Source organism: Sminthopsis crassicaudata, chromosome 2 (assembly GCF_048593235.1).
Source record: "Sminthopsis crassicaudata isolate SCR6 chromosome 2, ASM4859323v1, whole genome shotgun sequence".
NCBI classification, from domain to species: domain Eukaryota; kingdom Metazoa; phylum Chordata; class Mammalia; order Dasyuromorphia; family Dasyuridae; genus Sminthopsis; species Sminthopsis crassicaudata.
Genome location: NC_133618.1, coordinates 319,334,233 through 319,360,826, shown reverse-complemented (window position 1 = coordinate 319,360,826; position 26,594 = coordinate 319,334,233). Strand labels below are relative to the sequence as shown.

The 26,594-nt window shown below is 34.4% G+C and overlaps 1 protein-coding gene across 3 annotated transcripts in view; it reads right to left on the bottom strand.

The window, feature by feature from the left end:
- SMOC1 (SPARC related modular calcium binding 1) overlaps nt 1–26,594 on the bottom strand; it is a 181,062-nt gene that overhangs the window by 23,724 nt on the left and 130,744 nt on the right. For all 3 annotated transcript variants that reach the window (XM_074290151.1, XM_074290149.1, XM_074290150.1), the window contains exon 7: nt 24,731–24,811. In XM_074290151.1, the coding sequence (XP_074146252.1) occupies nt 24,731–24,811 (81 nt within the window). The remainder of the gene's footprint in view (nt 1–24,730; nt 24,812–26,594) is intronic.

Sequence of the window (26,594 nt, the reverse complement as noted above, 5' to 3'; positions counted from 1 at the left end):
TTCCTTCCTTTATCAACTATATTGTAAACCTCCAAAGAGCAAGAACCATCTCATATCATGTGTCTGCAAATTATATAAATGTCTTCTGTGACCCTTAGCAAGTACATGGATAATTTATTGACTGATTAGCAAGGACTCAATTGTTTGAGTCAGATCTCAAGAGCTCAACAGAAAGAGCAGAAAGATTACCTGCTGCCTCAGGTTAATGTTACCGGAGGGATTATCTAAAGCAAAGGTCAGACCACAAAATAATTTTTAAAAAGTTGGAAAGACACATAGGAGCTAGATTGTGAAAGGCTTTAAATACAAAGCAGAGATCTTAAGAGGTAATAGAGAATCACCAGAATTTGAGTTGAGGAGAGATAGTTAGACTTAAGCTTTAAGAAAAATAACATGGGAAGAAAAATTGTATTCGGAAGACACTTAAAGTAGAGATAGATGCCAAAAGGGAAGCTATTAAAATTAGCCAAGAGAAAATGATTTTGTTTAATAAAGTTGGAGAAAATAAAACTGGTGACTGGATCCAGTACAATTTTATGTTATGTAATCTTAGTGGGGCTCTCACTACAGCAAGGCAATCCTTTTACATTTCTTTACTTAATTCACTATTCTACTCTGTATATTGATTCTTCTAAATCTTTTTTATCTCTATTCAAATCTTCCATGGCTTTCACTCCCCCCACTCCTTTGCCTCATATTTTAAAAATAGTATTTTATTTTTACAAATACATGTAAAGATAGTTTTCAACATTCACCTTTGCAAAACCTTGTGTTCCATATTTGGCTCCTTTTCTCCTTCTTTCCTCCCTCCCCAAGACATCAAGCAATCTGATATAGATTTAACATGTTCAATTCTTTTAAACATATTTCCACAATCATCATGCTGCACAAGAAAAATCAGATCAAAAGGGGAAAAACCTGAGAAAGAAAATAAAACTAAACAACCACCACAATAACAAAAAGGTGAAAATACTATGCTTTCATCCACATTCAGTCTCCATAGTTTTCTTTCTGGATGTGGGTGCTTACCTCACATTTTACCAAAAAAAAAGTTGGTCATTTGCAGAGAGCTTTTTCTTCCCTCTTCTTCATCTTAAATCACCCAGATCCCTTCTGCCACTATTTTCTTTTTCACTTTTGCTTCACACAAATAGTCCTCATTGCCAAGGCAAATATCTCCACGTATATGTTATTCTCTTCCATTCTATTTTCATGTCCTATTCTGCTACTATTCTTCAGTCTCCCCCTGCTACTAGCTGCTGCTTCTTTACTAACCAAAAACATGCTCATGTCTCCACCATCTGCAAAAAACAACAACAAATTAACCTTCATTTGATCCAACCAATCCCCATAGCTATCATTCCATATCTCTTGCCTTTTAGGGCTAAACACTTTGAAAAAACCATCTATAACAGATGTTTCCACTTCCTTTCCTCTCTTTGTTTTTTAACTCTCTAAAGTCCAATCTCATTATTAAATTGAAACAGCTCTCTTCAAAGTTGTTTATGTTGAATCTAATGGCCTTTTCTGCATTTCTCATCATTCTGACTTCTCTGCAACCTTTGACATTGATAATTATGCTTTTCTCTTTGATACTCTCTTCCATCTAGGTTTTCATTGACACTATTCAATCTTGTCCTCTACCTATCTGATTACTCCTTCTTAATCTCCCTTGTTGGTTCTTCATCCAAGTCATTCCCATAGGTATGTCCAAGGTCCTCTCTTCTCTTCTCTCTATATACTATTTCACATGGTGATTCTCCATGAACTCAATTATTATCTCTAAACTGTTAAAATCTAAAACCTAATTATCCAGCCTTACCCTCTCTACTGATCTTCAGTCTCCCATCTCTAAGTGCTAATTAGCCATTTCAAATATGTTAATATGCTAATATATTCCAAACTGAACTCATATTTTTCTTCTCTTTTAATATGAAGGGTATCACCATCTCAGGCTTGTAATCCAGATGTCATTCTCAACTTTCTACTCTATCTCACCCTCTATACCCAATCTATTGCCAAGGCCTGTATATTTTATCCTCTTAACATCTCTCATATGAATCTCTCATATAATACTAAAATCACCCTAAATTATGTCAGAGCCTTCTGGTTGTTCTCCTTGTCTCAAATCTTTTCTCATTCTAAGTCATCCTCTCTGCAGCTCTCAAAGTATCTTCCTGAAGCAGACTATGTCATCCCCTCAGTCAATATGTTCCAGTGGCTCCCTATCATCTCCAGGATAGCATATAAAATCCTGTTTAATGTTCAAAGTCCTTTATAACCTGTCCCATTTATCTTTCTAATTTTCTTGCACCTTGCATTTTCCAAACCATATTTTGCAATCTAGTCATTTTGGTCTTTTTGCTGTTCCTCAAACAAACAAACAAACAAACAAGCAAAAAAACCACTCCAATTTTTGATTGAACATTTTCACTGGTTGTCCCTCATGTTTAGAGTGTTCCTCTTTTCATTTCTGCCTTTATTTCTTCCTTCAATACCCATACAAAATCCTACTTTCCAAAGGTAGCTCTTTCTAATTCCTATTAATCCTAGTGCCTTCCTTATTATTTCCATTTTCTCTCTCTCTCTCTGTCTCTCTCTCTGTCTCTCTGTCTCTCTCTCTCTCTCTCTGTCTCTCTCTGTCTCTGTCTCTCTGTCTCTCTCTCTCTCTCTCTCTCTGTCTCTCTCTCTCTCTGTCTCTCTCTCTCTCTCTCTCTCTCTCTCTCTCTCTCTCTCTCTCTCTCTCACACACACACACACACACACACACACACACACACACACACATATCTATTTTGAAAAATCCAGTCATCAGTTTGCAATGCTGAACTGAAGTATATAATAAAGATTGATATTTTTATTGGCAATTGTTTTTACATTCTTTGTATATGGAAATGTTCATATTTATGGATGCTTATTAAGTTCAAATAATAAAAATGAATTATTTGTTTTTTGCCCTGAAATAAAAATTGGGGTTTCTAGTCTGCCAAGATGGCAGACTAAACCTTTTTTTTTTTAACCAGAATCAATTACTTCTTAAAAAAAAACCCTATATATTCATAATTATGCATCATATGTAAAACAATTATAAATAAAAGAGATATGGTGAACCTCACAGAATTCTTATGAATTAACTGACTCAATGGCCCGCCCCAACCAGCATCAGTGCCTGGAGTTCAGATGCACAAACTAGTCTGAGGACTTCTGCCAATGGCCCATATTAGAATGCCATCTTGCTGCAAGTTAACATCTTTCCCAACACATTCTCTTTCTGAACAAGGAAGATCTTGACTATTCCCAGAAGCTTGAAGAATTAAAGGAAGAAAGTATATTGCTTTCTGTCTAGGACTGCCCTCAGATTAGGGAGTCCCAAAGCTAAAGAGAGTTCCCAGAGAACACTCCTTGACCTAACCCAATCCTTTAAAAAGAGGCAGATGTTGATTAATTCTAATGGAAAAGAAAAGGAGAAAAGCCAAGAGAGGAAATGAAGCATGGAGGCAATGTGCATGGATGCTCCTAACCTGAAGAAATGAAGGCTTAGTTATAGTCAGTCTTGTCATCCCAGGAGAAACCCAAGGTAGGGACCCAGCTCAACACCCCCAAACCCTAACTCAGGAGGTAAATGAAGTAGTCCAACCCTGGAGGTACAGCAACAATGAAAAGGTGAAGGAGTAAAGAGGAGGAAAGGAGAATTATAAACACCAAAGAATTCAAGAGGAAGAAAACCCAATAAAATCATCCAATATAAGTAGACAAATCAACAGAGTATCTTAAAACTTGAAAACAGGATGAGTACAAAATCCTCCAAAAAATTACAAAGTTATAATTTAAAAAAAAAATCAAAAATTTACTTTTGAACTTAAACACTAAATATAATGAGTATTTCCATATACTAAGTAGAGCAAAAAAAATGAGAATAAATATGAAAATATACCATATATATTTTGCTTTTACACAGTGTTACTTTCAAAGCCACTCTGCTTATCTATTTCTTTTGGAATTTTCTTTTTTCCCCTTATCTGCAGTAAAAATTTCTTCAACTTTTTTGGGTATTTTTTGACATTACTAATGCTAATGCACCTTCTTCTCATCCTTTTCCATTAGAAAAAGGAAAACTAAAATCCTTATAACAAATATGCATAATAAACTAAAACAGATACACAAATTGGACATAATAAAAATATATGCCTTTTTTAATACCTTAAGTGATCTTACCTAATGCATCATCTATTTGCAATTTCTCCATGTTTTAATATGCTTCTCAATATCATGTGGGATTTTTATTTTAAAAAACACAACAGATTATATATTAGGGCATGGAGAAATTAAAATAAATATAAAAAATCAGAACTATTAAATATGTCTCTTACACACCATAACAATAATATTATGAAGCACAAGAAAAAAGCATATACCCAGTGGAAAGATATACTAAATGATGAGTGGGCTTAAAGAACAAATCAGCAAAATGATTGAGAACTACCTGAAAGAGAAACAATGATAATAACAAGACAACATACCAAAATCTCTGGGATGCAGCTAAAGCAGTCCTCAGAGGAACAAAATTATATCCCTAAAAACATACATTAACAAAATAGAAAAAAAGAGCATTAATGAACTGGCTATGAAATTTTAAAAGTAGATACTCCCAAAATAAACCCATAAGAGAAGAGAAAAAAAAATTTAAAAATTAGAGGAGAAATAAATTGGAAACTAACAAGATTTTAGAACTGATAAAGAATGAAATCTCATTCTTTGAAAAGACTAAAAAATTGATAAACCTAAAGGCTAAACCCAAACTAGAGAAATGCTATTAACAAAATGAAAAAATGATCAAAATTTGAGAGAAGAAATTAAAAAATTATCAGAAGCTGTGAAGAAAATTAAAAAATTATCAGAATATACACATATGCACACTTTTAAATACAGATCTTGAATAATTTAATATCAGAAAAGGAGATTAATGTATTTGTAAAGCAACTATAAAAGAAGGAAAGTTTTGGTCTAGAAGAATTTATAGAAAAATAATGTTGACCTTTTAAAGTATGATTAAAATTAACATACTAAAAACACTTATTCTCAGGAACTGAGAAAGAAAGTACTTTTATCAACCTCCTTTTGAGACAATGCAGTTCTAATGACTAAACCAAAGAAAGATCAAGCAAATAAAGATAATAATCTAAAATTATTAATGAATATTGATTAAAAATTAAATTAAATCCTAAGATCATATTAGATTAATACCTGATAAAAGGATAGCATCATGTTGGGAAAATAATTATTGTAGTTATTTATTAAAAATTAAAACATTTTACACAACATGATTCTATTAATATGATAAAAAATCTATCTAAAACCAAAATCTAGCATTATATGCAATAGGGAAACATCAGAAGCCTTCCAAATAAATATAGAAATAAATCAAACATATCCTTTCCCCTATGATGTTATTTGACAAAAGCCTAAAAATACTACCATTAGCAACATTATAAGGAAAGAAATGAAGACAGATGGGTAGGAAAGGAAAACATAAATCTATACCTATTTGCTGATGCCATAATGGTTTACATATAAAATTCAAAGGAACTAGCAAAAACAGTAAATGAAATAATAATTTCAGTAGAGTTTCAAGGCACAAAATAAACCCAGAAAATCAATAGCATTTCTATAGAGTAATAAAATACAGAAATTATGATAGAAAATTAGGAAATGCAGGAAATATTTGAAAGTTAATTTAACAAAACACATTCAATATTGTTATAAAGAAAGAACAACTTATATAATTGAAAGTCTCTTCAGTGTTCATGGCTAGACGATATATGATTTGTATATGGCATATAATAAAAATGATGATGCTACTAAAATAAATTCTAAGAATGAGTGCTATACCTATTAAACTACTGAGGAAATCCTTTATAAACTAGTGAGAGTAATAAAAAAAATCGATGTGAAGTATAAGAAATCTAAATCAGCAAAGAAAATAATGCAATTTGGTAGGAAAGAAATGAATAGTATATCCAGATTTCAAATTACACTTTAAAATAGTAATCACAGAAACAATATGGTACTTTAGAAAAAATAGATCAATGAAGCAGACTAGATTATGAAGACCCAGAAAAATTCCACTTGAAAATCCATTGTTCAATTAACATGAAAACATAAAATATCAAGGAAAAAAATCCTATTTGAAAGTAATTGCTGGGAAAATTGGAAAACAGTTTAGCAGAAAATACGTTTAGAATAATAATTTATGTAACACAATAAGTTCAAAATGCATATATGACGTGAATATTAAAACACATATCATAAGAGAAGAGAAGAATTATGCTTCCCATATCTGTGTCCAAGGTGTGAGTTCTTAACTTATCATGAAATAGGGATGATTATGAAAGATACTTTCAATTACTGAACAAAATTACTGCAAACAGAAAGAGGAGACAAGTCATTGATGTAGGAAATACATTTTTTGCATTGAATATTTTTGATTAGGGTCTGACATATAAAATATATAAACAGTTAACAAATATATAAAGTCAAAAGCTATTTCCTAATAAGGAAATGGCCAAATAAAAAAGAAATGGTCCTTTAAAGACGAATGGAAAACTACTGAAAAGTAAAGAATGCTCCAAAGCATTAATGAGAAAAATCTAAAGCAAAAGAACTATTAGATTTTAGGTCACACTTGGCAAGTTGGGAAAGATGATATAAGCTATGAAAAGTCAATGCTAGAAGAGTTGTAAAATGATGGACATGTGAGTGCATCACTGGTAAACCTGGTCTAACAATCTGGAAAGAAATTTGGAATTGTATGAGAGGATGATTAAAATGTCACTCTTTTTAGTCCTAAAAGTGACATATATCCTAAAGAGATTGGTCACAGAAAGTTTCCATATAGACCAATCATTTATAATGTAATGAATGTAATGGTGTTACATGTGCTGTAAAATATAAATATGATGAATACAGAGAAACATGGGAAAATTATCTGAACTGATGACATATAAGATAAGCAGAACAAAGAAAACTATATCTATATAGATATAGTTCTCTCTCTATATCTATATCTATATCTATCTATCTATCTATCTATCTATCTATCTATCTATCTATATAGTTGTTCAGTCATTTTTCAGCATGTCTGACTATTCATGACCCCCTTTGGAGTTTTCTTGACAAAATTACTGGAATTTGCCATTTACTTCTCCAGTTCATTTTATGAACGAGGAAACTGAGGCAAACAGGGCTAAGTGACTTGCTCAGGGTCACACAGATAGAAAGTGTCTGAAACCAGTCCAGCCCCAGCTGGATTTTAGTCTCCTTTCCTTCAGGCATTGTGAAATTTTACACAGTGACCTCCTGTCCAAGTTCCATCTGTTCTCTGGTTCTCTGGCTAGACAAAATCTGTGTCTGGCACTATTTGTAGCCTTAGAGGAGGGCATAGTAGGTATTCTGGACAGAATTTCTGTTGTTTTTGGCATTACATCATCTAGGGCTCTCCTGGAAAGAAAAGAAAAATCATGTTTCTCCCCTCCCCACACCCCTCTTTCCTTGGTGAGTGGGCAGAGTTTAGATATGTTGTGTGTCACATGAAGAAAATATTGGGAAAGAGATGGGGGAATGCTGTATTCTGGCAGAGACTGAAGCATGAGAGAAATCCCTGAGTGTGTCTGAAAGTACAAGTCTGTAAGTTAATATTTTCTGCTCGAGAGTGATAGTGGGGTAGGGACACTAAGTGTGTTAGGGATTAGTTTTCTCCACCATTGATTCATGAGGCTTTTACCTCATTAGATTTCTTGATGTCTTGTACTGTGAAAATAGCTATAATTTCTCTATTTCTAGACACTAATTTCTCTCTAAGGCGAATAAGCAGATATTACTGCTAATTTTTTTCAGGATCTGAGGATGAAGTTAATATGGACCAGGTGACTTGAATTCATAAAAAGAAGCCAAATGCTCTTTTATTCCCTCTTTATTTATTTTGGGTATCCTCCCTATTAGTCACTTTTGTTGTTATTTCCAGTATAAAGGTCACTCTCTTTAGGAGAGAAAATAGAAACAAAATAAGACCCGAGTAGCTCTTCTAGTTCTCTATTGTCAGTATCATTGTTCCAATTATTCTAAGCAAATATCTGATCCCTTGTTTTTACTTTTCTTTCAACATCATTTTAAAAAATCCTTTTTGTTGCCCTGACTTTCCTTTGCTTGCCTTAACACATTTTGAGCTTTAGCATTACTGACACAACTTATACAGGATTGTGCTACACTCATATCATCCTTGGTAACCTTGCCTTGTTTCTATCTTCCAAACATTTTTTTGGTAAGATCTAAACTGATTTTGTATATTCTCTGTGCATTATTATTGATCTCTTCATGTTTTTCCCCTCCTCATTCAGACTGTTTCCCTTTATTTCTTCAGAATTTCATCCCTGATTTCTCTGGAAGAATTTTAATCTTTGATGATATCCAATCAATCTTTCATCTGAACTTACTGAAATGCGTTTTCCTAAGATCTAGGACACAAGTCAAACTATGCCTAATTTTTCTTTCCTCTATCATAACTTCTGGATATAGTGGCCATTTCCCTCTCCAGCACTGTTAGTTTTCTCTTTTAGGGAGAATTAGATCCAAAATAGAACTTCCTTTTATTGTGACTCTCTCCACCTTTGGCAAGATGAAATTATTTAAGGCAAGCCTTGACATTATTAGCTGCTCTACCTTTGGGAAAGAGCACCAACTTCAAAAGACAACTGAGGTTCTTTATCATTATTTCATGAATCTGTGATGAACTTATGATCTGTTTTCCAAAATTTTCATCTTTATTTCCATGTCCAGAAGGTCTGTAATATATTTCAATGAGAAAAATGATTTCTATTTCTTCATCCTTTTACTCTTACCTATTTGCCATTATCTTTGCCATTCTTTCCTTCTCTGGTTCCTAGATTTCCTCAAGATGAGCATTCTGTTTTAATATATAATTCCATCTCCCTCTTACCACCATCTATTTATGACATTTCTTTTGAATAAAGTATGCCCATACAGAACCATTATCTGATATCAGATATCATCTTGTCAAGTCTCATTGATAACTAGTTTATTTTATGTATTGCTTCAATTGTGTGTATTTGTATATAGATAGACACTTAAACCATGGCCACTTTCTTGGTTTTTGTATTCAGTAAATGTCTCAGTTTCTATTCTGTCTTTATTGTTGCTATTCTCTATGGTAGTTAACTTTAGGGATAAATATAAGCAATCTTATCCTACCATCCTTTTCATTTTAAATCCCTTTTGATTAAATTTATAAGATTTGGAATATACATTCTTACTTATCTTCATTTATTTATTTATTTTTATTTATTTATATTATTTATATTTATATTATAATATTTATTAATATTATTTATTTATCTCCATTATTGGCCAAGAAATTTTCAGTCCTATATTGTAACCTGCAATTCAGAAATCCAACATTACTAATGCTAATGCACCTTTTTCTCATCCTCTTTCATTAGTAACTCAAGCTAGTTACTTCTGAAATTTAATTTTATTCTTCTGTTTCTTTTAGTTTCAAAAGAAATAATGAAGAAGATAATAATTCTGTTTTTGGGGACTTCAGTTTCTTGCCTAAGACTTCATCATTGTTAGTAGCACTTTTTAGGTTCCTTCTGATAGTGTCATTTGTGCTCACATGAATTCCTTAAAATAGTTAGCGATTATCTAAGTCCTGGGAGGTCCTCTCTATGTCTTTCTACAACTTTCCCCGGTGAAGTTAAGCTATTATTACCATGATTTTAACCACCAACTTCCTGCATATTTTGATAGAAATAATCCACAACTCAAGAGCTTTGGAAATAGGCATGCCCTCTATGTTACCAGACTTGCTTCTAGCCCAGCCCATGAAACCATCATTGAGGAGAGAAATCACTGGGAAAAGAAGTCAATTTTCCTCATCACTAAATGTCAACATCTACTTGGTCTCCAATTCATAGATAAGTAAAAGAGCCCTGGGACTGGCAACCTACAAATCAATTATCAGTCTTACGTCTGGTCCAGCCCTCACAGTCATCATGTGCAGAGACAACTCCTATGGAGAAGGGACCTATTACTTCCCATTAACTGTCATTTATACCTGCCTAATAGAAAGGCAAGGAATATTAAAGGAGACAAGAAGTACTGTACTCCAGGAAGGTCAAAGCATCATCACCATGATTGTCATTAAATCTTAGAGGAGATTGCTGAGAACTCAAAAGCCTTTGGAAGAACAATATTTATACATGAGTATATGCAGTCATTATCCTAAAAAGCAACTCTTGAGGAGATGCAGTCTGGCAAATGCTCTTGCAAGTGCTAGAGTAGTAACTATTAAAGATCCAGAAGATCTTATTCCAAACTTCTTGCTACTTTTGAATGATGACATCAGACATGAATATAATTTTATTAGGAGAAATGTCTATAAAGAAGAGGTCCTCATTTTCTTTGCCATTGTACCCTCAGGATAATGGGACATTTCCATCTAATTTCATATGTGTTATCTATGTCATTAGAATGGAAAATCTTTGAAGGCAAAGATTATTTTTTTTCTATTTGTAGCTCTACTGCTTAGTATAGAGCTTTACATAAATAATAAATGCTGTATTCATGGATTCATCAAGTTCCAAATCCACCAATTATCATTTAGTCAATATCTATTTATCCTTTCTAAATGAACAGTAAAATGACTTTAAATATTATACCAAAGTCTAGATAAATTATGTCTACAGCATTCCTCTGATTTGAATATGTTTCTTTTAAAAAAAGAAAATCTGTTCTTGCTGAAGTCAAATTGGTATGTAGCAGTTTCCTTTTTCTACTATATTTGTTCGCTGATCAAAATTTAAATAATACATTCTATAATTTTTTTCCAGGAATCATAGTCTCACTGACATAAAATTTTCAAACTCCATTCTCTTCCCTATTTCTTCTACCTTAAAAAATTAGGACTTGCACCTTTCTCCAGTCCTGTATTACCTCTTCAATTTTTCACATTCTTTCAAAGTTCATGCACAGTGCCTCAGGACCTTTTCCAGTCATTCAGTAATTGCATAATTCATCAGGGCTAGGTAACTTTAATACATTAAGGCAAGTAGATGCTTTCCCACTACTTTTCTTGGTTAGCAATACTACTCTATTAGACATTTTTTTAGTTCTGTCTTTTTCAAAGATCATTCTCCTTGACAGAGAAAACTGAAGCAAATTAAAAGTTAACTTGAGAGTTAATAGTTCTGCTCTCTTTCCATTGTTTGTAATGGTTGTTCAGCCTCCCTGAGCAATAGTCTTCTTTTCTTTGATTTTCTTTCTTTTTTTAAAAAAAATTGTTGCCTTTGCTTTCCTCACCAGTTTCAGCTCTTTATTTTTATTAATTATCTTGCCTTTTCTTTTTTAAAAAATTTTTTCAATAGTATTTTATTTTTCCATCACTTGAAAAGATAGTCTTCAATATCCAATTTCTTCAAGATTATGCATTCCAAATGCTTCTTCCTCTCCATCCTCCCCTATCTCCCAAGACAGCAAGTAATCTGATACAGTTAAATTCTCCCAAACATATTTCCACATTTGTCAAGTTGCACAAGAAAAATCAACTAGTCTTAGTTCTTTATGTGCTTTAAGTATCATAATTGTCTTCTAAAATGAAGAACAAATAATAATAATAACATGTCTGACAATATTCTTTAAAGGATTGCATTCTGCTTTTTTATTCATCAATTGTTATTTGCTATTACTTCTGTCTTCAATGAATCTGTTGTTTTTGTTGCTGTTGTCATTGCTGATGAGTCCTTTTAGTTGGGTCTGATTCCTTATGACCCCATTTAGGGGTTTTCTTGGCTAGAGCACTTGAGTGATTTGCCATTTCTCTAGCCCATTTTACAGATGAGAAATGGAAACAAACAGGATTAATTGACGTGACCAGAATTACACATCTTGTAAGTGTCTAAAGCTGGATTTGAACTAATAAAGATGAGTCTTCCTGATTCCAAACTCAGGGCTCTATCCATTGTTCTACCTAGTTGTCCCTATGAGGAACTTTAAAATTTATTTTGGTTGATTACTTCTCTATGCAGAACCCTTTAGACAATACCTTTTTGTCTTCTTTGGAAGTGCTGTCTTTGTGCCTTCAGAATTTCATTCTTGAGAGTTTTTAACATCCTTCCTTGACTTTCCCTGTAGAATTTTAATTTTTTGGAATCCTATGTTTTCTCTCTGAACTTTGTGAAATCTCATCTTCAAAAATCTACATGTTAGACCATGCCTAGATTTTCTCTCCTTATAGATCCCACATTCTAAAAGTATTCATCTGCCTTTAGGGTTTCTTATAATTCCCACTCCAATATCCAGCTTCTTGTTGATGAGAAACAAATCCAAAATATAATTTTCCCACATTGGACCTTTTGAAAATGAAATCATCATTAAGGAAAATCAAGACATTATTAGCAACTCCATTGTGGGGAGCAAGAAAAACGGAGAGAAAAAATTCCAGCACAATCTATGTTTAATCACATAGAATTTAATCATTCTTTTATCACTATTATATTTTGCCTCTATACAAGTCTTGAGATTTATTTTATAAAACACTAATCATTTCCTTCTCAGGTGGCCTGCAACATATTTGATGAACAATATCAGTTCTATTTCTATTGCTAGGGACAGGAACTGGCACTATGATTTAATTTCCAGGTAAAGAATGCCCTCTACTGATGCACATCACCATCTTTCCCAAAACTTGTCTAAAGCACTTAGAAATTTTTTTTTTTTTTTTGTATTTGGCAGCCTTTATTTTAGATGGGGCCAGGAATGGAATGGTAGGAGGACAGTAAACTGTGATAGAAATATAATAGATCAGTGGAAAGTTATGTGGTATGTGCCTGGGCTGAACTTTTACCTTAGTTATAATACAGTCTATCACTTTTTTAAGGTTTTTATTATTTAGATATGTTGACTTGGGGTTGTGCTTTTGTTTTGTGTTGTGTTTTTGTCCTTAATAGCATGGTTTTTTTCCAATTACATGTAAATATAGTTTTTAACATTCCATTTTCCCTCTTCCCTCCCCTCCCCAAAACAGCAAACAATCTGATATAGGTTATACACGTACAATTACATTAAACATTTCCACATTAGTCATGTTGTTAAAGCACTTAGAAATTAAGCAACTTGTCCAGGATCATACCTCCAGTATATAACAGAGGCAATACTTGAACATGGATCTTCATGGATTTAAGACCAACTCTCTACTCTATGTCACATCTTAGAGACTCCTGATAGTCACTTAAATACTCTCAACTTAATTTCCCCACTCTTGTTCCTATGTGAGCAAATCTTTTCAGCAGATCTATATTCCATTTGTGGGGGCTCATCCAAAGTCTCAGTGATATTCATGTATCCAAAGATTTTTTGTAATTAGGTCCGCTAATTCATTTGTGTGTAGATATCTGTAGGTATGGACTTTGTCATTGGCGTCCTTCCTTGGATTCTGCCATGGACTTCTGAAAGTATTTACCAATGTTCATTTTCCTATATTATAGCTAGTATCCATGGCATCTATATTTACTTCCCAAACTAGTTTTATTTTTGTGTATCTCTTGCCTTTATTATGAACAGCAAGAAAACAACATTTGTATCTCTAGGGGCTTCAGTCTCTTACCCAAGATTTCATAATTGTTAGTAGTACTTTTTAGGTTCCTTCTCATAGTGTCATTACCTATTCCAAGTTCTGGAAGGTCCTTTCAATGTTTTCTGTAACTTTCTACTCTTGGGTTAAGCTAAACCATTATCATGGTGACTCTTCTCCCTTCCTCTTCCTTTTCATAAAACAACAAGAAGGATCCATTTTTTTTAGCCAAACATGTTTTTTAAGCACCTTTGGTTTCCATCTGAGTGGTATATTGTGTTACTTTTCCTACTAATAGGTGGGATTAACTAGCTACAGTGGTGTCAATACCTTTTAGCTAGAAGAATTTTTCTGTTCCTAAGCTGTCTTTCACCTGCTCCTACCTTATCTGTCTCTCTGGCTCCTACTTGGCAGGTTTCTTATCTCCAAATTTCAAAATCCAAACAGGTGAAAGTCATTTGGGTCAAGATTGGGAGTGAACCAATTGGACCACAGCTTCAATGTTCTATGTCAAAACAAAGATGCAGAAATGTTCTTAGAGGATAAAGGCAAAAGAAAGGTACCCACAAATGTGGAGATACTTACAATAGCATTATTTGTAACAGCAAAAAACTGGTAGGAAAGTAGGTGCTTATCAAAGGTGAAATAAACTGGGGTATATGAATGAGGGAGGAATGAGGGAATAAGGAGGGGAGAAAGGAAGGGATGTATCATAGACTTGGAGATGTAAGAAGCTATTGATAGATGTAGGAATAACCCCAATGAAGCATATGCGCTACCCAAAAGATAACTAAGTATATACTAACCAGTTATATTATAAGTGTTTTGGGAAGAGGGAAAAGGGAAAGAGAGGTAAATCTGACCTTTTTTGCCTAAGAATAGAAAGAAAAAGCAATGCTCTATTATTCATATTTTTTTTTTCTTTTACTCTTTTGTTCACCAATTTTATGGAGAGTTATCTCTTGTTAGTCTGCTAGTTTCATATTCTCAGGAAAGTCATTGAGTGACATCTGAATTGTAATTTCAGTTCAGGGCACTCATAATTATCCTCTCTCTTCTACCTTTTTCATAGTGTGTTTTAGTGAGCTCAGTCTTAGAACAGGAATGCAGAAATTTTGGTAATGGTCTTTGTATAACGAAGTTGGGATGGAAGATTGAGAATGGAAGAACCATTATATAAATCAACTTCTTTATGAAGAAGAAAATGACCGCCCTACTCTAGGTGGAGAACTCCTCCCAATTCTACCTTCCTATGTCCCAAACTCTCATTTGCATTGCTCCCCTGGACATTGCCACATAATTGTCACTGTAGAATTTTAACTTTAATACATTCAAACTGAAGTCATCTTTTTCCCAAAACCAGCTTCTCTCTCTCTCTTCATTAATTAACTTGAGAGAAAGGAGAATAAATTTTAAAATCCAACAGTTTAGGAACAACAATGACAAAAGCCAAGCAGTCTTACCCAAAGGTTATATGAATTTTGAGAACAAATTGGAGGAATAGAGAAGATTACAGTTATCCCTTCCACATTTCAAATTTTCCCATCATGGATTCCATATATTTTGGGTTGGCACAAGAAATTAAATGGGAATTTTGTGGGAGTTTTGCAGAAGCTACAGTTGGGCTAGCAGAAGACTCAGCCTTTAACCAAATACTTATTCCAAAATTTACAATAAGGTACTGTAAACATCCCCTCAAAGAAAAAGGAAAAAAAATCCAGACCTTTTCTCTGGTATGAAAGGACAACCAAAACATTTTATGTGTATTGTGGGGTGCTGTATAAGGGACAAATGTATTCTTAATGATTTATAGTATTAGATTTGGAGTATGAACAATTAACTAGATTCATATCCTGACTCTTGGCTGACTGTGTTACCATGAATAATTTACCTATCTCCTTGGATCCTAGGCAAGTGAGTGTTTGGAGAAAGATCCCACACTGACAAAATCACATTTCTTTGATACCAATTGGTAATAATGCAAGACTTTGAATAATTTGCAAGAATTTAGTTACCTCTCCACAACTCTCTCTTCTAACTCCTCTAATAAGGAAATTTGAACTTCCTATTACTGCTGATGGCACCATCACCCTCCCAGTTATCCATGCTCAATAACATTGGTATCATCCTAAACTCCTCACTCTCTCAGCCCTATATTCTGGTTAGTTGCCCAATCTTCTTGTTTTTACTTTTGATTTAACTTGACAGTGATATAGGACAATAAAGTCTAAAAAGTGCTTTATCTACATTATATCATTTGATCTTTACAACAATGGAGTGAGGGAGATATTATTATGCTTGTTTTATGTATTAAAAAATTAAGGCTGGTCTTGAGTCTTCTTTTAGAATGCTAAGGTCTGTGAGGGCAGGGACTATATCTGATTTGTTTTTTAATTTTTACACTGCCCCATCTTATTTCCTATGCAGATTAAGATATATAAAAGGAGCAATTTATACATATACTTTTAGGATTTATGCCCTATCTTCCTATAATGTATTTTAAGTGTTGTTTAATGATGATGTAAGAATAAAACAGAACTCAGGAGCAGAACAACTAAAAGAAACTGAGGAAATAAATTTGTTTTTCAGATGAGTTTGCAAGGAAGCACAATGGATTTTGTAGTTCACTTTTTTTTTCTGAGAGTAATTCTGTACAAATTAATAAATTAATCTTCAAAACTCAATTTTTTTCCTTAGGGCAACAAGTTAATAAGAATGGAACATGTGACTTTCACCAGCCCCATCGCACCATCCATCCATCTATACACTCAGGGAAAAGAGGTAGCAAAATCAAATGGGAAGCCTAATTTTAAAACAGAGTAAAAATGGAATGAGGGGAATAACCACATTGGTGCCTCCAGTCTTGTTTACCACTCTATTGTGCAGAGGGAAAACTTGAGAGAGCACTAGTAGTCGTGAAGAAAAGTTATAACCAAGTTGGCTTCTGAATTATTCTTCACACCCTTCTACCATGTTTCTTTTTGCCATTCTCTCTCTAGCCATTGTTGACTACAACTAGATCAAGTCACCTGCATAGGGAAGGCCAGCAGCAAACCAGAAAGTTGATTCAAGAAATAAACATTTTTTAAAGTACATGCACCCAACTGGTCCTCAGCTGCTAACGTTCATGGATTACTCATTCTTCCTTCCAATCACGTCATGTGCAAGTCTCCAGGTGGCTGCGGGGTATTTGCTTATGGTGACTACCACTGGTTTCCCTGAGAGCTGTTTATTTTTCCAGACCTCAACTTATTACATCACTCTGTGGTTTTCCTGCAAGCAGTCAATGCAGACCAACGGAGTTTAGGGGGTGAGAGAGCACAAGGGTTAGACTCAGCAGCCTTTGAGCCATCAAAACCTAAAGATAATAGATTCTCTGTCAGAGGGAAAAATAGGCTTATAGCCTTGAAGATCTGATGCATCAAGTCAGAGATTATATAAAGAGCATCCTAAATCCCGTGTGCTTATGCTAAAAAATTTAAGTAACCATTGAGACATACAGACCTAGATAAAATGCTTACATTGGCCTGTCTATAAACAAGTGACAAGCAACTTAAGGAGAAGAATGATGTTAATAATTTTTAGAAACTACAATATCTGTAAGGGAAAGCATGAGAAATTTAGGACTCCTTCTGTACATGAAGACCAAGGGGAGAGCCAAATAGGTAAACAAAGAAGTCAGGATCATTTTTGATTCAGCCCATAGAGTCTAGTTCCAGACATTTTTGTGCTAAATAGTGTATTTTACCCAATAAAGAGGGAATTCATTGAATGAATGGCCTATGCTGGCATTTCTGCTCCTCTAAGACCTTTCCTTATTATCTCTATTCTTCTTTATCTCTATTTATACTACAAATTATTACTTTATGCTATCACCTTCTAAAAATATGAGATCTCCTGGAAAGCTGAGGCAGGTGTACATCAAACCAAAAGGCAGGGAAAAAATGAAGAAATGGTTCTAGCAAAATAGATGAAAGCCAAACAACCTTATCAAAGCCTTTTAAGAATTCAAAGGAAAAGTCTAGGTAGGAATGAGAACAGAGTAATAACTGACATAATATAATGATGTTATATTATCATTATGATATAATATGATGTGATATGACATAAATGCTTTAAAATTCAAACATATTTTACATATATTATCCCATATGACCCTAACAATAATGGAATGAGAGAAATTTTGCCTATTTTATTTAACTGAAGAGAAAACCAACATTCAGAGAGGTTATATTTAGTTAATGTCATAGGATTCAAACACAGATCTTGACTCTAAGACAAGAATTATATCTATTATGCTTTGTTATCTTTCTCCACAGCAACCATTTAGGGCATTATATACTCATATTGTATTTAGTAAATAGAAGAAGATTCATATGAACATGTCTTCAATTGTGAAGCCAATCCCCAAAGACAAATGGAGAGAAACACTGCCATTTAGGATATAGAGAAGGAAAAGAAGGACATTGAAAGATTGTAGGGCTTTACCAGACAATAGGGTCTGGAGAGGGAGAATAAAAGCTTGTCAGAAGAGTAGAGTGAATTCTAGAGAACTACAAAAATAAGAACATGAGCTCTAATCTAGGTTTTTCCATTGAAATTGTGTCAACTGATGAGATTCTAAACCAGTCACTAACCCATTTTTCTTCTGTAAAACAAGGTTAAGGTAATTTGTAAATAATGCTAAATTCTTTAAAAACCCAAAATATGAAAGGCAAGAGAACAGAGATCTAGGCTAAAACTTGGCTCTGAGAGAAGCAAACTCCCAGGTTCTAAAGCATTCTTTATTTGTGTGCATTCATGTTGTTTAAAAAAAATCAAAGAAAATTTCCAGTCAAATTGAGGGAGAGGGTTATATAGGTTCATAAAAACACTGATCTAGAGCTCTAAAAAAAAATCACAAGATAATCTATTGTAATCCTCCTATTTTACACATAGAGAAACGGAGGCCCAGAGTAATTAACTAAATGGCAGAGGCAAGATTCAATTCTTACCATTGCACCAAGCTGTTTTCCATGGAAAAAGAGAGAGAAAAAGGAAGATTTTTTAAAGGGAAAAAAAAAATCAGTCCAACATCTAAAGGATGGTACAGACTATGGGAGAATATGACAAAAGCTTAAGGATTTGAAAAATCAAGATACCTGGCAGAAAAGTGTGTCAGTGTGGGCAGGGAGGGTTTGGGGTGAGGGATAGCAGGCTAAGTCTGTCTGAAGATGTGTCATGGCTTCAAAAATCTTTAGCCACTTGGCAGAGCATTTCCAATACCAACAATTCCCAATCCAACAAGAAAAAAAATAGAATCATACAGTCTGAGCGTGGAAAAAAAGGATGTTTGAATAAAAATGAAGCTGGGATGTTCCTTCAGTCTCTTGTAGAGGAAAGAGAGAAATCACCCCAGGAAGATCACACTCAGAGGTTATCACCAACAGGTAACTCCTCTTGTTCCCACTGGAGCTTCCCAGGTTGGAAGGATTAGAAATACCAGAGAGCTGAAAGAATTTCTACAATCAAATCTTCACTAAAACCAAAATAAAACAAAACACACTTTTTCCAGATACCTGACTGTACAAGATACAGTCAGTATCAAGTTCTACCTACTTCACTAAGCGGCTTCTCTCTCATACCCTAAGAGAGTATCATTGACATCACCCTTGGCGTCATAATGGAAGTTAAAACTCCAGTTTCCCATCAAACTTTGCACACTACTTCTGAGAGGCTAACACAAGCATACGGGTCAAATAACAGAGAAGCAAAAGAATCATAAGGTGTTTTTTTTGTTGTAGTTTTCTTTTTTCAGGGCATTGGTTTACTTGGATAAAACTAGGAAGCATTTCATATTTAGAAGAGGACACAGTCTCTTAAATGAGACTGACTTCTATTAATATTTAAATGACCATTGTGTACAAGATGCTAGGAATAAGAAATTTAAAACTGACTGGCTCTGTCTTTCAAAATGTTTACAATCTTTTTTACTGTCTTCATGCTACTTGACCTTTCTATTTCTTGTTGATACTCTCCCCCTAGCTAGTCCCATATTATTCCCTGAAATTCATTCACATCACTTAGATATTCCATTAGTAATTCAAACTCAACAAGTCCACCACCAAATTCATCATCTCCTCCTGCTCTCATAGGTAATATAAATGACCTATTTCTACTGAATATACCAACATCCTCCCCATAATCCATATTCAAAATCTAAGTCATCTTTCATACTTTATCCTCCCTCATCACCTCCACCCCCACATCTAACTGGTCACTATGTTGTAGCAATACTGTCCCCATGACATCCTTTGTTTCCTTTTCTCTACTTATAGAGCCTTTACCCAAACTATTATAAAAGCCTTTTAATTTCACCTGTTCATCTCTACCCTCTATAATTCATCACTCATACAACTGTCCAAATAATTTTCCTAAAGCTGTACTTGTAATTTACCATAATCAAAAGCCATTAAGGGTCCCCTCTCTCCTTTAGTCTAAAATAAAATATAAACTCCTGTACCTGGCATTCAAGGCCTTCTGTCTCCATGTTACTCTCCAGACTTGATTTATCTATCTCTCCTTCACACTCTTTACATTCCAGACAGCTGGTTGGTATTTGCACTTATTTCTGTGCAATTTCAAAAGCCCTTCCTCATACCAGGAATGTACCATCTTTTCTTCACTTTTCAGAATTTTTCTTCTTTGAGGATCAGTCCTGAGGCAGTTGGAAAGAATGTTAGACTAAGAGAAAGGGAAACCTGAATTTGAATCTTGCCTCAGTCACTAAGGGACATTTCACTTAACCTGGAGAAAAGCTATTGGGTTAGTGCACAGAGCATTGCATTTAGAGTCAGAAAGAGACACATTCAAGTTGTATGACACTGGACAAGTCATTTAACCACTTTGTGCCTCAGTTATCTCATCTTTAAAATAGAGTCAGATTCCATGGTTTCTGAGGTCTCTTCAGGATTCAAATTTATAATTCTGTGGTACTCTAAATATACACAAAATTTGTTCAATAGGGATATACCTCCCTTACTTATTCTTTCCTCATTTTTCCTAATTAAATAATGCCTAACACATATAGCATTTACTATATGCTGAATACTGTACTAAGTGTTTTAAAATTATCTCATTTGAGCCTCACAACAACTCTAGGAGCTGGTTGTTGTAAAGCTCAAATGAGATAATTTAAAAACATTTAATACACTGCCTAGCACATAGTAAATGAGGCAAACAGAAATTGTTTCTTTCATCGGGTCCTACAGCTACCATGAACTCAAGTCTTCTTGACTCCAAGTCCAATGCTCTATCTACTACTTTACTCCTTAAACACTTTCGCTATCTCCCCATTGTCCAGTTCACTCCCTGAGAGTATAAACTCATTGTGGGCAGGGTCTATTTCATGTCTGTTTTTTGCCCTCAACAATGGGGACTGAATTTGCAAATAATATAGGCTTAATACATATTTATGGGATTGTTATTGTTTTAACACATGAGCTACCTAGTCTTCAAGAGAAAAAAAAAAGGAGAGAAAGAAGGAATTCCTTAAGGAGAAGGAATGTAAAATTAGTGCTTTCCAGGCAGAAGTCAGGGAGAAGAAAACAATTTTTACTGGCAAATATCCAGAACACCCATCCTTGAAAATTAGTGCTGGTTTCAATTCTTTTGGGGGAACCACCGTTTCAGTCTTCCCCTAAAGCTGCCACATCCCAAAACAATAAGCATAATGGCCTCATTTATACTTCTTACTGAAACAACCTCTGGTCAACTGAAGCAATGCAAAAGGATATGGGAGACAATAGTAAGGGTTCAGCTCCTTCTAAAAAGATAAGGGAGAAATAACTGCCATACTATCCGGAGAGAATAATGCTGTCCATCCTGCTCTTTTGCTCAAGAACCTATATGAGCCTTTGTGACAAAATACAAAACTCCTCTTTGGCATTTAAGGCATTTCACAATCTGGTTATAATTGAGTCTTCTGAGATTATTGCATTTTACTGCTTTTTCTATCATTCTCTATATCCTGCCAAACTGAACAACATCCCCCCCCCTTTTTTTTTTTGCTCAGACTTTTCTTCTTTCCTGAAATAGATTGTTATTCATTTCTGACTCTTTGTGACCCCATTTGTTTTTTTGTTTTTTTGTTTGTTTGTTTTTTTGGCAAAAATACTGTAGTGGTTTGCCATTTCTTTCTTCAGATGAGAAAACTGAGGCAAATAGGATTAAGTGATTTGCCCAGGATTACATAGCTAGTATGTATCTGAGGCTGGATTTGAACTCAATTCTTGACTCCAGAGCCAGTGCTTTATCCACTATACTACCTAGCTGCCTGGAATACACTCTCTCCTTAGAATTCCCAGCTCAGCTTATATGTAACTTCCTATAGAAAGCCTGTGATGATCTCCTTAGTTATTAGTGCTCTCCCTTTTCCTTGAATTATCCCATGTAAACTTATCTGTTGACATGTACTATATTCCCAATTCCTATCCTCTTGTAAAACATAAAATCTTGAGGACAGGGATGTTTTTGAGGGTTTTTATTTTGTGTTCCCAAAAAAGTGGCCATACATACTGTGTCAGAACCTTATTAAATGCTCCTTGGTTTGGCTTGGGATGGAATGGATCTAATTACCTGGTCCCTGGAATAAAGGCATTTCCAGAATTTCTGTTGTTGTTTGTCCTTAATTTTTAAAGAGAACCATGACATCAGGGAGATGATTCCATGACTTGCAAGTGAATTGTATTTAAGTGAGATCACAAGCCTTATTTTCTCCTTCAGAACCATCTGGGTTCATTGGCAAGATATAGATTAGGGCAACTATATATGGCCTTGTCCAGCATTAATGATAAAGTAATTATCTCCAGAGGTTACTTCTAGGCATTCCCCCCAAAAATTTCCCTTAACATTTTACCACTATGAGAGGTAACATAGAAACCTAGACTAATAAATTGGCTTTGAGGTCATAAAAGCCTGAATTTTCCTATGAATAAAGAAATACAATTCTTCCTGAATCATCATCATCATCATCATCATCATCATCATCATCATCATCATCTTCCCTAATCCCTCTCCCTTTATCATCAATACAAACTATACACACTATAAACTATAATTATTTGTCTCCTTAATTTGTATTCACTACTGTTTGTACACATTGATATTTTTGAATTTCAGAAGTATATATAAATTTTATTTTTTTAGGACAGTCTCTGCCCTCAGTCAACTTTCATAAAAATCACACTTATTAAAGTGATATTCCTAAAGCACGTCTGATCCTGTCATCATTCAACAGTAAATTCCAGTGATTCCCTATTACCTTCAGGATAAAATATAAAATTCTCTGTTTAGTTTACAAAGCCTTTTATATCTTTCCCTCATTTCATCCCCAGTTTTCTTAGATCCCACTCATCTCCCCATACCCTATGATCCAGTGACAATGACTTCCTTACTATTTCTTGCACAGGGCATTTCATCTCCAGATGTTATTCCATTGACTGTTCCCCAAGTCTGAAAGGCTTTCCTTTCTTATTTCCAGTTCTTGGGTCCCGTAGCTTCCTTTTTTATCTTCTACAGATTTCCTAGTCCCCTTAATTCTAGTGACTTCTTTCTCTTATTTCCAATTTATCCTGTAAACATTTTGTACAAAATTGTTTAGATATTTTCTCCCTCATTAGACTGTGTATTCCTCAGGAACAGAGGTTCTTAAGATAATCTTCAAATGGTTCTCCACTATTTGCCTTTCTTTGTGGCTGAGAACATAGTAGACACTTAATAAATACTTATTGATTAAATTTTAGAGATTAATAGATTAACAAATGATTATATTTCATAATAGAATTAATTAATGAATTTGTTAATAGTTATTCCTATTTAGAAGCCATATGGTTAGGAAGCTGATTTCAGAACCAGAAAGACTTGGGATTCAAGTTTCCACCTCTGATGCATATTGAAATGCTGTGCGTCTCTGTGAAAATCTCTTTACCTCTCAGTGTTCTAGGCAATTCTGTAGGATAAGAGTTCTTAACCTGAAGCCTGTGACCTCTAAAAAAACTGATAACTAAACTTCAACATAATTAGTTTTCTTCCTATGCATTTAAAAATATTATTATGAGAAGAGCTCCATAGGTTTTACCAGACTTTCAGAGGAATCCATAACATCAGTATGACTAAGAATCCTTATTCTAAGTTTAAGAAGCTAGTAACTTGAATTAGAAGAGGGAGTTGCTTCAAATTCCCTATAGCAATGAAATCTTACTTCTAGTTCTTACCTAACCCAGTGGTTTTCCTTGTATAACTTAAGGATCCCTGGGGATCCTTGAGACTTTTTAGTGCATTCCCAGGGTAGATACTATTTTTATCAACATCATATCATGATATGTTTAAATTTTTAATTTAGCAATATTAGATATTTGTCATAATTTAATTTTATATAATAATTTAATATATTATAATATAATTTAATAGTAAAAGATATGTCATGAACAAAGCAGACCTCAATATTTTTAAGCATGTAGAGGGGTCCTGAGAAAAAAAATTTGAAAACCATTTTTCTATCCTATTGCCTATTTATGGACATTAATCCAACATTACTCTTCAGGATAAGGAAAGTAATCAGAGATTTCCTCAAAATCTATTAATCTTCAAAGATTCACATATATCTCGCCAAGTTCATAATCAGAGAAGATCCAATCAATGTTAAACAAGGTGCAAAAGAACTAATCACAAAGAATATCCACTGTCAGCACCCAAAGACAGGGAACAGTTCTCAGTGAGTTGTGGTTTAAACTAGGTCCAGAATTAAGAGTTTTAAGGGTCGACTGGTAGAGATCTTTATGAATAGTCTTGCTTCTTTCAGATTCTGGGCTATTCTGCCCTAGAAAGCAAACAAAATTAAAACATGAAGTTGAACCACACATATCATAGAATGTTCAATTTGGAATAGGCTTTAGTGACTATCTCACACATGCTTGACACCTCATAGAAGCTTAGTCCAACCTTCTCATTTTATAATGAAGAAGCTGAGGACCAAGGTGGTCAGGTCACATAGCTAGTTAGTAGCAAAAGATAAGGGCTAAAGAATAGTCTCCGCGAATGATCATTTACCTGAATTTCTTACATTAGAGTTGTTTAGCTTCGAGTCTTTGATTACCAGGTGCTTAATCCACAGAGTGGGGGCTGTGATTTCTTTAAGAAAAAAAAAGAAAAGAAAGAAAGAAAGAGATGAAAAAAAGGTTAAAGATTAAATGAAGAGGATAAAATTACCACAATCATGAAGTTGAACACAGACTCTGAGCTTTCATTCCTTGATTCTGATTTGGATACATATTCTAAGAGCCTGGGGTATCTTCTAAAATCTATGAGATGATACTTCTTTCTACTTCAAATATGCCTTCATCTCTTGCCTTCTGCCTTTTTTCTCTTCCCTAAATCAGCTCAAAGAATCTGATTCAGGATAATAAGTTTAACTCCCTCCCCACCCTTTAGTGATTCCATGGGGAGACATCTGCACTGTACAGTGGGGACCAGTCCACAAAGTGGTCAGAGGCTGGGGGCCCTAAGTCATTTTGACCAGAAATAAAAATATTATTCCAGGAGTTGAAGAAGGCTGGGCCAAGCCCACTTCCTCTCAGCTGCTTCCTTGGGAGAAGATTTAAAGGGGATAAGTCAACAAAATTTGCTCCAAACAAGCCACAGAGACCGCTTTAACTGGGAACTGTTGAGACTTTACCAACAAGGAATAGAAAGTGAAATAGTCATATAAATTCTCTCTTGTTGTCTTTCCAATCAGCCAAAATCTCAAGGTAGGCCTGATCCAGAGTGGCCTTCAACGATTCCTTTGTCTTGAAGGCTGCAGGAAAACAAGGTTGGTTCTAGGGCTTCTAGTAATTTGGGTCTCTCAATCAACAGTCCAGAGGTATGGAATCCATTCCGTTCCAGAAGCATGGAATCCCTTCCGTTCCAGGGGCATCCAGAGCCAGGTCATCTAAATTTTCAAGCTGTCTCCCCAAAATCAATTGGTATTTACAGGAAATTTAAGCTTGCCAAAGAACCAGGTCTCTTTGAAGTTCTCAAGGTGCTGGACTCAGGCAAGCCTTACCTCAAACTCAAATAGCTTTGCTATCCAGTTTTCCCTAAACACCAAATCTAATAAGTTGATCAATATCAGCTCATTTCCATTTAAAGATGGCATATATAATTTCAGACACCTACTTTATAATTAGAGTTCTCTTTTCTATTTTTATTTTAGTTTTTAAAATCTCATACTGTTATTTAACTTTACACATGCATTTCTTGTCTCATTTATTGTTATTATTAGTTCCTTGAGGCAAAGAATTATATTCTCTACTTCTCCTTGTTCCATATGGTAAGCAATATAGTGTATTACCTGAGGAATGCTTAAATAAATTTAAAACCTCCATTTATTATCTATGATATTTCACATACTCTGCTAGGTACTAGGAGAGAGACAAAAATCAGTGAGTACAATCTTAGTACACAAACCTGTTAAGGGAAATGAGGCATGCACAAAAATATAATATAAATAGAATATGAAAAAGAATGAGTAAATGAGAAAAATATGGGCAACTTTCCACACAACTTACAGAAGAGAAGATGGCTTCTGGCTCTGGAAGATAATTGGAATGGGAATTCAGACAAAGCATTTGAGCTGAAGCTTAGAGGGTTTAAGGGTTCCACAAGCTGACATTAGGCAGAGCAGGACATTGAACCCAGAGGGAACAACCTTGCCAGATGCCAAGGTCCCTAGGGATGTGTGTGGTGGATTCTAAGAATCCTAGTGTGATTGGCATATGAATACACTAAAGAGAGGCATGTGAGATAAGACTGATGTGGTGAGTTGGAACCTGATTGTAGATAGCCTTGAATAAGAGGATAAAGAGTTTAAGCTAAAGTAGAGTCAATGAGGATTGCCATGGAAGCTACAGGAAGCATGAGGAAGAATACTTAC